This window comes from Phocoena sinus, chromosome 5 (genome assembly GCF_008692025.1).
Source record: "Phocoena sinus isolate mPhoSin1 chromosome 5, mPhoSin1.pri, whole genome shotgun sequence".
Taxonomy (NCBI): Eukaryota; Metazoa; Chordata; class Mammalia; order Artiodactyla; family Phocoenidae; genus Phocoena; species Phocoena sinus.
The window spans coordinates 121475478-121489099 of NC_045767.1; the positions used below are offsets into that span (position 1 = coordinate 121475478).

Sequence of the window (13622 nt, forward strand, 5' to 3'; positions counted from 1 at the left end):
CATCTTTCACCCAACAATCACGTGTTAGAATTACCATAGACCCTTTCTTCCTTTTCAATTTTATCCATTGCATTTATTTTAAATGACAGTATATGTATAACATACACTAAATTCACATCTCTAGCTCATGCTTTTTCTCTTATCTTCAGACAGATATATGCATGTGGCTACTTATATCTCATCTTGAATAGCTCAAGAGAACCTAAAACTCAACATCTTCAAAACCAAACTTACGAGCTCACTCCCGAAACCTTGTGTATTTTTATTGTTCTTTGTCAGTGAACGGCACCACTAGTCTTTGAAGTTTGCAAGTCAGAATCTTAGCAACATTTTACTGTCCTCAATTGTTAATTCAGTCCTGCATCAGGTCAGCTCAATATAACCTTCTGCATATCTCCTTAAATAATATTTTCTTTCGCAAGGCATCAGCAACTCACTCCCCTGCCTAGAATAATTCCCTGAAAACTTTTGACCCTTATGATAAATTTCAATATCCTTATCACGGCAGGCTTTTGCATGACCTGGGTCCTGACGGTCTTTCTGATCTCATATTGTATTACCCCCTTCTTGCTCATTTCTCTCTAACCACAATGACCTCTTTTCCTCTGCCTTGAATGCAATAAGGTTTTTCAGTTTCTGGGCTTTCACAATTTCCCAATGAGGTCTCTCTCTTTGCATATCTAAGACTCACTCATCTTCTAGGTCTTGAGTTAATGTCTAGTCCTCAGAGAATTCTAAACGACTAGAATAGAGTTTCTTTGTTATATATTTTCACTGCATAATTTACATTTCTTTTGTAACTCTCATTACATCTTTAATTAAATGATGATTTTAATAGTTAAATATTTATAATTATGTTTTTATATTTTTTATTAAGTGCTATGGACTGAATCCCATCCCCGCCCCTGCTCCAATTCATTTGTTGAAGTCTTAAGCCCCAGTGTGATGGTATTTGGAGATAGGGCCTTTGGGAAATAATTAGGTTTAGATAAGGTCATGAGGTTGGGCCCTCATGATGAGATTCATGCCCTTAGAAAAGAGACACCAGAGAGCTGGCTCTTTCTCTCCCACCATGTGAGGACATAGTGAGAAGGAGACCCTCTGCAAGCCAGGAAGAGGGTTCTCACCAGAAACTGAATCAGCAGCATCTTGATTCAGTCTCCAGAACTTCCAGCCCCCACAACTGTGAGAAATAAATTTCTATTGTTTAAGCCACCAGTCTGTGGTATTTTATTATGGCCGTTTGAGCAAACTAATACAATAAATCATTAAATATTATTAATTAAATAATTTTAAAATAAGATTTGCATTCACATCTTAGATATCATGAGAGCAGGGACTATATCTGTCTTATTGTTTTATACCTGTTCCCTACACCAGTGATGAGCTCATAATAGGTACTCAATAGATATTTGCTGAACAAATGATGATTTAATCTTTATAAACTGCTGTATCTTATTTGCTTGATTCCAGTTATTCTGAGAATTCCAAAATTGTCCACAAGTCTTGAACTCTAACTAGTTTTTAAGCCCTGGGTTTATTTTTTTTAATTTTTTGCGGTATGCGGGCCTCTCACTGTTGTGGCCTCTCCCATTGCGGAGCACAGGCTCCGGACGCGCAGGCCCAGCGGCCATGGCTCACGGGCCCAGCCACTCCGCGGCATGTGGGATCCTCCTGGACCAGGGCACGAACCCGCGTCCCCTGCATCAGCAGGCGGACTCTCAACCACTGCGCCACCAGGGAAGCCCCCTGGGTTTATTTTGTGATGCTGAACCTTAATCCATTGCTATTTTAGACCTACCGTCTCTTGCTGGAGTTCTGGACAGAGAATAGGAGTATAACCAGAAAAGCACTGGACCAAGAGCAGGGAGGCTGGTTCAGAGCCTGACACTGACCTAGTTAGCTTCTGAGACTTTAGTATGAGTGTTACACCAAATGAGGACCTCGCAAGTTTATTAGCATAAACTCATCCAGCTAAATGTTTTTCCTTTACTTCAAAGACTTTGTACAAAAAAATAAAAATAAATCCAGTCAGTAGTTTTGTAGATTTAGTTATATATGATCTATTCATCTGATCAAGGAATATCTTCCTTCTGGTTTTCTCAGAGAGAACAGAGCCTTTCTTCCACACAATTTTGAGTTGTGTCCTTAGTTAGCATGTGCAGCATAAGTAATCAAGGACAACTGCTCAGAAACATAAGAGGAGTTTAAAGATTTTCTCTCAGGAGCCCAGAGCAGGTAAACATTGTTTAGAGACATAAAGGCTTGAGAAGAGTGATCTTTCCAAACAGATTTGGAGTCAATAGAGGGGAAGTATTATTTGGTCTTTTGGGGAAACAAGAAAACAAAGTTACTGTAGAATTCCCTCACTGAGGCTTAGTGATTATCTATGCAAATTACAATGTTGAATGTAGAGAATGTCTGTTCTGTTCTCTAAAGTATGAAAAGCCAAGACAGCCTCTGTGTGTGTGTGTGTGTGTGCGTGTGTGCGTGTGTGTGTGTGTGTGTGTGTGTGTTAGAGAGAAAGAGAGAGAGAGAGAATGAAAATGAAAAACAGAGAACTGGTACAGTTTCATGCTACCTGTACAGATTTAGAGACATTTTCCCAGAACCATATTATTTTTTAGTTGAATATTTTAGACATTTTAACGTCTTCCATTTAGCTCCTCCAGGAAGGACAAGAAAAAGATTTTGTGGGAACTGAAGCTTATAAAAAGTGATAGTTATTTTTAAGGAAAGGATATAAGGTATGAAGGCAATTATTCATTTAGAATGAGAGGAAAAAAGCACAACTGATGATGTATTTAAAAAGCCAACAAGTATCACAAAAGTCACAAAAAACACAGTTCTGTAATACTTATTTTCTACATATTTTGGCTTTGTAATATTTGATCACTTCCTCATATGACAAAAATTTTGTAAAATCATTTTCTACAGGGAGAAGAGAAAGATAATCATTCTTTCTCTAGCTGGGTTGAACAAAATTTGTTCTAGGTTACTTATAGTTTAGACGTCTAAACCTGTGACTGCACACATATATACTTGCTACTTCTGCTACTAATCTAAGAGATACTGGCAACGTGATAAATTCTATTTCTCATGATTCTTATCAAAAAAGAAAAAAATTACATTGCATTTTTATGTGAATATGTGGCATTTGTTGTTTTCCTGACAGAAGGGAACAAAAGGAACCATATGTTCAGCATGTAATTTGGTGCATCTCACGATTAGAATTATTCACAAACTACCATTTGACTCCATACATTTCAAATATTATTTTGCTTCCACAGTCCACAAAATTCCAGTTCCAAGAGCTATCAAATGCATTCATATCATAATCAGACACATGCCTATCCATGTACAGCGCAAGGCCTGTCAGTGCAGTGACCAGTGAAGACATTCCTGAAAGGCAGTAGTGCGTTGAAGCAACTAGCAACTTAATAATACATAGAAGTGACTGTAAACCACAAAAAATAACCTGTCACCAAATCCTAACTAAATTCCCAACTCAATTTCCCCTAAGCCATAGCCTCATAATATCCATTCCAATGCTACCCAGCAGAAGAGGAAGGGAGACAAGGGAGAGAGAGAGACAATAATCCTAACTGATTTCAGCTAAAGCATCTTCCTTTTATAAAGTTTATAGCAAAAACATATAACTACATGAAAACTTTGCTAAGTCCCACCTAGATAACCTTGATATTAGTATATGCAAGTGAAAGTCTCTGAAACATACGTTTCATTAGCTTTGTGATAAATCTGCTTTTGCCCCCAGATCTGTCTCTGGTGGAAGTTTCGTTCATCAATGTATGGTGTTTCATGCAGAACGAAGACTGTGGAAAGGACAGTAGGTGGAGAGGAAGCCTGGCCTCCTGCAGAGTAGAGGTTCCACGTGGCCTCTTAAAGGGCCATTAGTCCTGAGCCTCATATTTTGTCTTCTACATCTTTGTCTCTTGGAACATCAAAGGGGAAAAATATGTTTAGTATAGCAGGAGCTTCCATTTTTCATTATTTTCATCATGAAGAAAATCAACCAAAGGAATAGGCACTGCTTTTCCAGTGATGCCCAGGCAGGACTGTCATAGAGGGAATACGTGGTCGGGCCACAATGGATCAGTATCTAGCATTCAGTTTTGTAGACCCAGAAACTCAAACTTGTTGAATCTGGAGAATTAAACCAAGCTAGTTACACTCAAAGAAGCTGGTTGGAGAAAAACACAAATGCTAATTTAGTAATTTAATAGAACATAATTACTGCTAAGGAGCTGAGACATTTGCCCTATGGGTCGATATGTTTTTTGGTTGTTTTTGGTTTTTGTTTTTTCCCAAGAGAATTCTACTTGGGTTGCAAAGGTGTTATTAGAAGATTATTTGGGCAGCACAAAACAAAACATGGTATTATAAACTGATTAGATAGAATGCCCTTCTAATAGAATCACACCTTGGTCACCATGTCTCAAATTTGAGTGTTCACAAAAACACCTCGGCCAAACAGAAGGGAAAAAATCTAAAACCACTTTGAATATAACCATTACTTCACGAGTTGGCAGTATTTTATTCTTGTTCTATGAATCAGGATGCAAATATAATGAGATTTAAAAGGGGTTCATGAACAATTATTCAAGGCAGTTTGGAATGTTTGGGATTTAAGAGCTCAGAATCATAAAAACTAAATATGTCTTTCCACATGGCCACTTGAAAAGATCATGACAGGCTTAATTAGCTGTGAGGCTGACAATATAAATGGAATCAATGGAATTTATATTTTAATTTAAAGCAATAAAAACTCTGTAAAAGTGAGTTTCTGAGATATTGTTGCTGCTTTTTTATTTTTTATTTTTGCAGTATGCGGGCCTCTCACTGTTGTGGCTTCTCCCGTTGCAGAGCACAGGCTCCCGACGCGCAGGCTCAGCGGCCATGGCTCACGGGCCCAGCCGCTCCGCGGCATGTGGGATCTTCCCAGACCAGGGCACGAACCCGTGTCTCCTGCATCGGCAGGCGGACTCTCAACCACTGTGCCACCAGGGAAGCCCCACACATTTTTTTAAAGACTGTTTTTTTAATAATGATCTAAATCAGTAATTATTAACTGAGGGTGTCCATCAGAATCAACAGTATACATATATATATATATTTTTTTTCTCGTATGTATGCCTGGTCCCCACCCTGGACTTCCTAAAGAGAAACTTTATGGTTGAGGCTTAAGCATGTATGTTTTTGGAAAATTCCATAGGGTGATTCCAATATTAAGAGTTATGGATAAACGTGGAAAAATCTGCCAGTGGTATACTGTCAGGCCAAACCAGGATATAAGAATCTAAAAACTCCGAAGTCAGGAAGTTTGGATTCTGTGGTCGGAATTCTGCTCAGGAGCAGCGCTCGTCTGCTTGTGAAAGTCATTACTATGTCACTTCCTCTGACCAGAGTCTGGATTTGGAAGAATGGGTCGAATTATGTCCAGCTTTGTTGTTCATCCAAGGTATTTTTATCTTTAGTTATACAGGATGGGAAAATACTAAGCTAGTGCTAGTTTAATGAAGTTGAAAACATTTATAAACAATTTTATTTGGTGATGAAATGGAAGTGATTTATTCTGAGCAGCTTGGTGCAAAAACCATTTGCATTTTACTAAAATTGTTTGCATTCTGGCAAGGCAAGGCATTTAATAATGGCCAGATTCTTAATTATTCACACCCTCTTCCTAAAATTATTTGTATTACATTATGAAACATATTCTTAATTTTCAGAAAACTTTAAAAAATTGTATCTTACTTTCATATAGAAATGAATAAGTTTTAAAATACTTTCATTCAAATCGTCTTTAATTTTTAAAATCACCTGGACAGTTTCAGAACTAAGAACTATCTTTATCATATGAGTAACTAAGACTCAAAGAAAAAGTGATTTCTATCCTAGTGTCATGCAACAGGACTGGATGTGAGGAGTAGCAACTGCTTTGGATAATTTCTATATGTAAATCTCATGTATTATTTTGATAACCCCATGAGAAGATTATTTTTTCTACATTTTAAGGGTGAGAAAATGAGGATTAGAGGGCTTTATTAACTTGCCCTTAGCCACATGAGAAAATAAGAGAGTTAAGACTGTCTGCCCCCCAAAACCCATGTTCTAAGGATTTACTAACTCCTTTCAGTAAAACGAGGAAACCTACATAATCTCTAAGAACTATCTGGACCTCTTCCCTGCCCACCCACCTCTTGGGCCAGTCAATGAGCCTTCAATTGGATCAAGAAAGATTCCATTGCATTTAACTGCTGAAGGAAAAATGGAGCAGATAAATATGGAGGAGAAAACAGGACTCAGTACAAGGCCTTCCTAAAAGGTTAGGATCAGAGCTGAGAGATCAATCTAGTTGATAGAAAAACGTAATCATTTTGCATCAGGCACCATGTGTTAAAGACAAATGATGTGCCATTGAGAAGTTTACTATCTAGTACGGGAGGTGAACGATGTCTGAAAAGTGTGACCAATTTGGTCTTAATTCTATCAAATCAAGATTTCCCAAGAGAAGGTAATAAATAGAATCCTCTATTGTTCAGAATAAGCTTCAGTAACAAAATAAACTTGAAATCTCAGCGCCTTAATACAGTAAATGTTTATGTGCTGCTCATGCAAATTCAGAACAGCTCTATGGTGTTGGAGGTGGAAGGCTCTGCCCACACTGTCACCCACAGACTCAAACTCCTCCATCAGGGATACAAGGTTGTCATGGAAGGGAAATAAAAGCATAGAGGACTCATACCTGCTCTTCTATGCATTGTCCTAGAAGTGACGTATGTTACTTCCCCTTAAAGCCTCTGGCCAGAACTTGTCACATGAACCTACCTAATACAGGGATCCGGGCTTTCATTACGCATTAAAATCTTGACTGCAAATTTCAGCCAGTTTTTTTGTTTTTTTTTTTTTTTGCCATACGTGGGCCTCTCACTGTTGTGGCCTCTCCCGTTGCGGAGCACAGGCTCTGGACGCGCAGGCTCAGTGGCCATGGCTCACGGGCCCAGCCGCTCCGCGGCATGTGGGATCTTCCCGGACCGGGGCACGAACCCGTGTCCCCTGCATCGGCAGGCGGACTCTCAAGCACTGTGCCACCAGGGAAGCCCGTCAGCCAGTTTTGACAAGAGTCAGGGTGGGGTGTATGGAACATCATAATCTGGGAAGTCTCTCCACAGGTTAGTAAAATGTTGATATGGGATACAGCCAAGGGGAAACCAAACTGAAACATCAGTAGGTAGAGGCCGTTATGAAGGGCATCGACTGGATCCTGGGAGGGAATGACCAAAGAAGATTGGGAACAAAATAGACAAAGAGAGCAAACAGCAGTTTCTTGAATCCCCGGGGTAGTAGCCCAGGAGGCATTAGTAAGGTAACTCTTTCACTGAGTTATGTGTAAAGAGTGGTTTATTAAGAGGAATGAACCAGTACAGACACTCCATTTCTAACTTTAAGTTTATATGTTTCTATGAATACCAGAAAGCTGTGCCTGCAGTTGGCTTTCTTTATTTGGAAAAACAGAGAAAAAACAACCCAGTTTCTAGAGAATTAACTTCAACTTCCATTTGTCTGGAAGTTTGGAAGGGAGAAGTAAATAAATCACCTCATCATGCTTTTAAATTGTTTCAGATCTAGTCCTGTGAAAGATTCCTTTGAGTATTACGAAATGGCCACAGAGATGAACAATGCAAAAAGGGATGTGGGAAACAGAACAAGAACTGAAATGGGTAGAAAAAAGGAGTAAAATCTGAATAGGTAAATTAGTTAAGCTGGATGGAGTATATATGAAGTGAAAGCACTTAGCTGCCATTCAGTTATGTCACACTTTTGTATGAACGTATCTGTAAAAAATCCCTGGCATATACTACTCATTCAATTTTTATTAGGTATCATTTGACATAAGAAAAGAATATTTCCCTAAGATACTATTTCTAGCACACCAAAAATAAGACATCGGAGCAGAAATCTTGGACATAGGGTATGTGGTAACAGCTGAGCTAAATGGAAAGTTGAGTAAATAATGAAGCACTTTATATTTGCTTATTTATCAATATTTCTGAGTTCATTTACATATTACAGAACTCCAAGGAAGTAATCATACCTGTGCTTCATTAGATATAATTAAATGAATTATATTCTATCTTATTCCCCAAAAGTGCTTGTAAAAATCTCATTTCCTTATTAATATGATTAATGGAAAAAACCCTTAAGCTCAGTTTTGTACACAAAAAAAACAATTTATGACAATGATTTCCAAAGCTTCTTAAGGCAGATAAGGATGAGAAATGGTGATTGAACTTTTTAACAAGAAGCATAGCCCAACAGGAGAACTGCCTTACAGAGTAATGAGCCCCAGTCATTTCTACTTTTGACATGCAAGCTCATTCACCATTTGTCAAGGGGATTCCTGACAAATGAAAATGTTACTGAGAATTGTACTAAAGTAACTTTTTTGAATATCTTATCCGACTGTGCTTTTACAATTTTTCCATATTTATGCCCTTATATATCGAGACTTAGAGACTGAACCCTATAAGGTTAGGGAGTTAGTGTGAGGTGAGAGAATTCTCTTTGTATGTTGAGGTATAAAATTATAATGGACCACTGCAGAATGTAAAAGACAAGCTCTTTGGAAACTTCAAAAATCAGCTTACCGTGTCTTCTTTTAACTTGAGCAATAATGAAATAGCACTGGCCCTTGGCCACTGGGAGTTGATTATTAGAAATATAGTAAGTGAGGAAGATATTTTACTGACATAAGTTTGGCCAAATGGCTGGGCCCGCCCACTATTGATCCTCATAACCATTTTGGCTTTGCAGGAGGGGGACTTAATATCTCTAGGACCATGAGCCTGTTTGTCTTCAGCTCTGTTCCCAATACCTTCAGGAGATTCCCCAATTGCCGTTTCAGATAGACAAGTAACAAAAGGAATCTGTTAGGTTCTATCTCCACTGAAGAAAGGACCTGATATTTAAAGAAACTTAAAAGTGGAACATGGAATAAATTCCTAAAAATAAGATTTGGGAGTCTGTTTAATCTGCTGTCAACAATATTTTGGGACTCTTATCATCGGAATACTTCTTAGGAAACTGGTCAATCACTTTGGAATAATATGGTTTATTTAAAATCTGAACAACCTGAAAGCATACCATGGAACGAAGACAATCTATTTTAGCCTAAACTACAAGGTTAAGGTTTGTCTGTTTTTATATACAATTTTAGAAGACTTTCTGGAATCTCACTTAATTCTCTAAACACATTTGAAGTTTCCATGGTGATTATCCCCTTTTTTTCATGGGGAGACCAAGGCATAAAGAGGCCAGGTAATTCAGTTGAACCATGAAGGACCAAAAGAAGGAGGCAGGATTGAACACAGAGCTCATGCTCTTTGCTAGTTCATGATCCCCTTTTTTTTTTTTTTTTTGCGGTACGCGGGCCTCTCACTGTTGTGGCCTCTCCCGTTGCGGAGCACAGGCTTCGGACGCGCAGGCCTAGTGGCCTGCGCGCGGCATGTGGAATCGTCCCGGACTGGGGCACGAACCCGTGTCCCTCGCATCGGCAGGCGGACTCTTAACCACTGCGCCACCAGGGAAGCCCCATGATCACCTTTTGGCCTTCCCTACCATTTTAGGTGATTTTATTCAGTGACGCGCTAGGAGAGAGGAAGGAGGCAAGGATGGAGAGGAAGTTTAATTTGGGGCTCAGTAATGGTGCCGGCTGAATAATCTTCTCAGCACCACACAAGTTAAAGTATGCCCATCAGTGTTGGAGTCTTCACTATACAATTTCTTCAGTGTCAAAGATGTCAATTGCAAACCTTGAGATGTGCTGGGAAAGAGTTCTGAGATTGCTTTTGCACGGCCTCACAACAGCTTCTCTCTCAGATTCAACAAGAATACAGAGGACGAATTGTGAAAAAAACAAAAGCAAAAACATCTTTTCATTTCTCAGATTAGTTTGTAGTGGTTTAGTTCTCTTCACAGGTTTTCTTTTAATAAAGTGCTCTTAAATCACACACTTCCAAATAATGAAAACATTCAAGTAGGTTAGAATACAAAATGTTTGTATAAATATTCCCTCAAAATATTAAATTAAACAAAAAGTATCAGGTCAAAGAAAAGTTTTGTTTTGTTTTGTTTTATGATAGAGATAATATGTTTTGCTCTGAAAATCTTTTTAAGAAAAATAAAAAAATACAAGATAAAAACCATCCACAATTCGCTGTCAGAATATAAGCACTGTTAACATTTTCTGTTTTAAATACATGTATGTATTCACACATATGTATATATGCATATGTACATACAAATGCATAGATACATGCAACAAAATATCATGAAGGTGTTTCCACATCCGTAAAAAATTTTTTAATACTATTTTGTGGCAGAATATTCCATCTTATTCCCCAATAACTAATGTCCTTGACAAGTGTTTATAATAACATAAACTTTAATGAGCATCTTCCTTTTTAGAATAAGTTCCTAAACATATCATTGCAAGTTCAAAGAGTGTGGTTCTTTAACATAGATGTGTATTGTTTTGGTGTATCAATAACCTTGATGTATATTGTCAGGTCACACCCCCCTGAAAGGTCATACCCTAAGAATAAGACAGTAACTTTCCTTGAACATTAATTAAAACTGGGTATTGTCAGAAAATATACCTAATTATATTGGAAAGGCAAAAAAAAAAAATCTGTTATCTCAGTTCTTGAATATCCATGTGTTTAATTTCTACTGAGATAAATATACTTTTCCATTTTGCTGGCCTTCTGTTTCTTCTATGATGTTGTTATTTTCAGGTGCAAAGTCATTGTTTTATTATTGATTAGCAAAAGGTCTTTTCATATGAAGGATATCAAATCTGTATTACGTATTATTTTTTCATGAACTTTTACATTTGCCTTTTCATCTTGTGTGTTGGGCCAAAAATCTTTTAATTCCTATGAAAGAAAAAAGATCAAGTCTTTCTTTTATGTATTCTGCTTTTGGAGTTATGCATAAAATGTCCTCTCTACCCCAGTTATATGCAAATAGTCACCCATGTTCTCTTTTAGAATGTTATAATTTTGTTTTTTATGTTTAAATCTTTAACATATAAGAAATTTATTTTGGTATTTGAAGTAGATAGCTAACTTTAATTTTTTTAAGATGGTTAAAAACCTGTCAAAAATCACCTATTAAATAGTACATTCTACTCATCACATTTGCTGTATATTAAATTCATCTATATCTAACCTCTCCACACACACATATGGGCAAATATACCTATGTATACATGTAGATAGATATATATATTTCTGTGTCTGTACTTTCTATTTTATACCATTGATCTGTCTCTTCTTGCAGTCGCCACTGTTTCAATGAATTCTTTTACCTTAAAGATACCCCTGATCTATTAAGATAAAGCTGACCAAATGTATTACTCCTATTTTTCCTTTTTTTCTTTTGCCTAACCATTTAAAAATGCATTTCTCAGATTTTGTTTTTATTTTCTTCATCTACAGGTCTTATCTTTTAAATAGACATAATATTCTATTATCAAGCATTCTTGGAATAGGCATCTAATGTTTTTCACGGAAATGCCTAGCAGTCAGGCATCAGAATCAAAGAAATCAAAATGCTATTGAATTCCTGCAACAATGATTGTGACCAACATCAGGACTGACCATGTGTGCTGAAAACTCCCTAGTTAAAGCAGAGCAAGGAGCAGGAAGTGAGGTAATGTGAGTGGCTCCACTGTGAGTTCATGGCCACACCCCAATTTATTTCTGGAAAGTACATGTGACATCTATTCACATACATTGCTATCTTTATACTCTCCAGGATATGACAAATAAAGTAACAGCTCCAAAGGCAGTCTGTTTTAGAAAATTACTTAGAAGAGAGGGTAAAATTAGGTTTTATACACAAAATAGACACTTAGAGGCTCTTCTGAGACTTGGTATAACTTAGGATAAAACAACCTAGTTTTTGGGGTGTTTTGATCAATCAACTTGCTCTATCCACTCTCGGAATAAGTCCTTCCCTGCACCGTGCAGCAGTGAAATGTATGTCCTCCTTATAAACAGATAAAGGTATACTTTTGGAATAGTTTTCTTGGCGGAAAAGATGAATTAGTATTGACCCACTGACACTCTTTTGTCCAGGGGCTTCATGCCTAAAGGTATATAAAGGACGATTGGCTGAGTTTAGACGTGTAGCCCGTGGCTGGGGAGAAGTGTAGAATTACTTGGCGCACACACACAGGGATTTTAGTCAGGGCTGAGGCTGCATTAGCACCATGTTTTAATCAATTGCTATTAACATCAAAGAGATCCTTAATACACAGTGTATCTTGCCTGATTGGCATTCTGGTCCAAAGACTCCATCTCTCCCTATTTCATTGACTTGTTACAAGGGCATTCCATCCCAGTGCCATTCCCATCACATTTCCTAGAGAAGAGTATCCACAGGGTATTATAAGTGTTTTTTTCTTTTCCTTCATCGAATTCCAACAATAAGACCAGGAGTGAGCCGTGAGCACTCACGGGTCTTTACTTAATTCTATTAGAAATATCCTGAAAAACCTCCCTGGCCATCAGATAAGAAGTCTTTTCACTTACTCAAGTCAGAGCATGATCTACTTAATAAAGTTTTGCACTTATCTCCAGAAGGTGGTCTTTACTAATCTGGCTTTCAAGTTGGAAAGAGAGAAGAAAAGTTGATTCTTTGTGGATTCTGCTCTCAAATTTAACCCTCAGGCAATTAAAGCCTCTTTATCCAAACCAAGTCGTTGTTTAATAAGGCCCCTTTATAAACACTCCAAAACATACTTTCAAAACAAAAGTTAGAAAGCCTGTAAGATCCATTCTGAAGAAAGATCTCTTTCTGTTCAAAACCCGTCCTGACCTTTTTGTTGAAGAAGAACAAAATAATGTAGTAACAAAAACACAAGTGGCTGCCAAAGGAAGAGAAAAAAAAAAAGTTCCTGTAAGGGACTGAAACAATAAATCTCCTCTCTGCTGAACTCCCAAAGGGAGTGTGTGCATTTCCTCCTGTTCTTTATCAGAGCCCCCGAAATAAGTAGGCATGGGCAGTGGCTGTTCAAATCCAGCACACCTTTTCCATTTGCTAAGAAGGCCCTGCCAGGCTGGGAGGGAGTCGTCCCTGCCTGACTCTGGAGGGAAGAGCCACTGTGACGATCCACAGGCACCATGAAACTGCTTCAAGGGACCATACTTTGTCTTCTTCTGTCCAGTCTTTGTAGCGGTTTGGATGACGCAGGTACCCTTTTCTCTTATTGTTCTGACGGTGTGGATCAGAAATCACTAGTGGGCGGCTCTGAGCCTCAGTTTACCTTCAGGAAGCCTCCCCTGAGAGGTAGACGCAGTAGTGCATTTGCTGAGTTGAGTGTGTGTGCGTGGACGGGGGGCTGCGTGGAGAAGGCTCCGCAGAGAGGATGTTTGTTTTCATGAAGGAAAGTGTTTGCTGCTGCAGCGGCCTTGAAGTGTGTTCCATGGCATCGTAAAGGTACCGGGAATATACAATAGCCTTTTCAGAGAGTAACAATCTGGGGATCAAATGCTGGCTAAAAATGGACTATTTCTCAAAAATGTGCTCTTTTCAGA

At 38.2% G+C, this 13622-nt stretch overlaps 1 protein-coding gene across 2 annotated transcripts in view; it reads left to right on the forward strand.

Moving 5' to 3' along the window:
* Positions 1-13048: 13048 nt before the first annotated feature.
* EMCN (endomucin) overlaps positions 13049-13622 on the forward strand; it is a 93560-nt gene continuing 92986 nt past the window's right edge. Inside the window, exon 1 of one of the 2 annotated variants that reach the window (XR_004350148.1) lies at positions 13049-13278. Coding sequence is in view for 1 of the 2 variants with exons in the window: in XM_032633602.1 (XP_032489493.1) it covers positions 13209-13278 (70 nt within the window). In the remaining variant the exon portion in view is untranslated. The remainder of the gene's footprint in view (positions 13279-13622) is intronic. The other variant, XM_032633602.1, reaches the window with a different exon arrangement.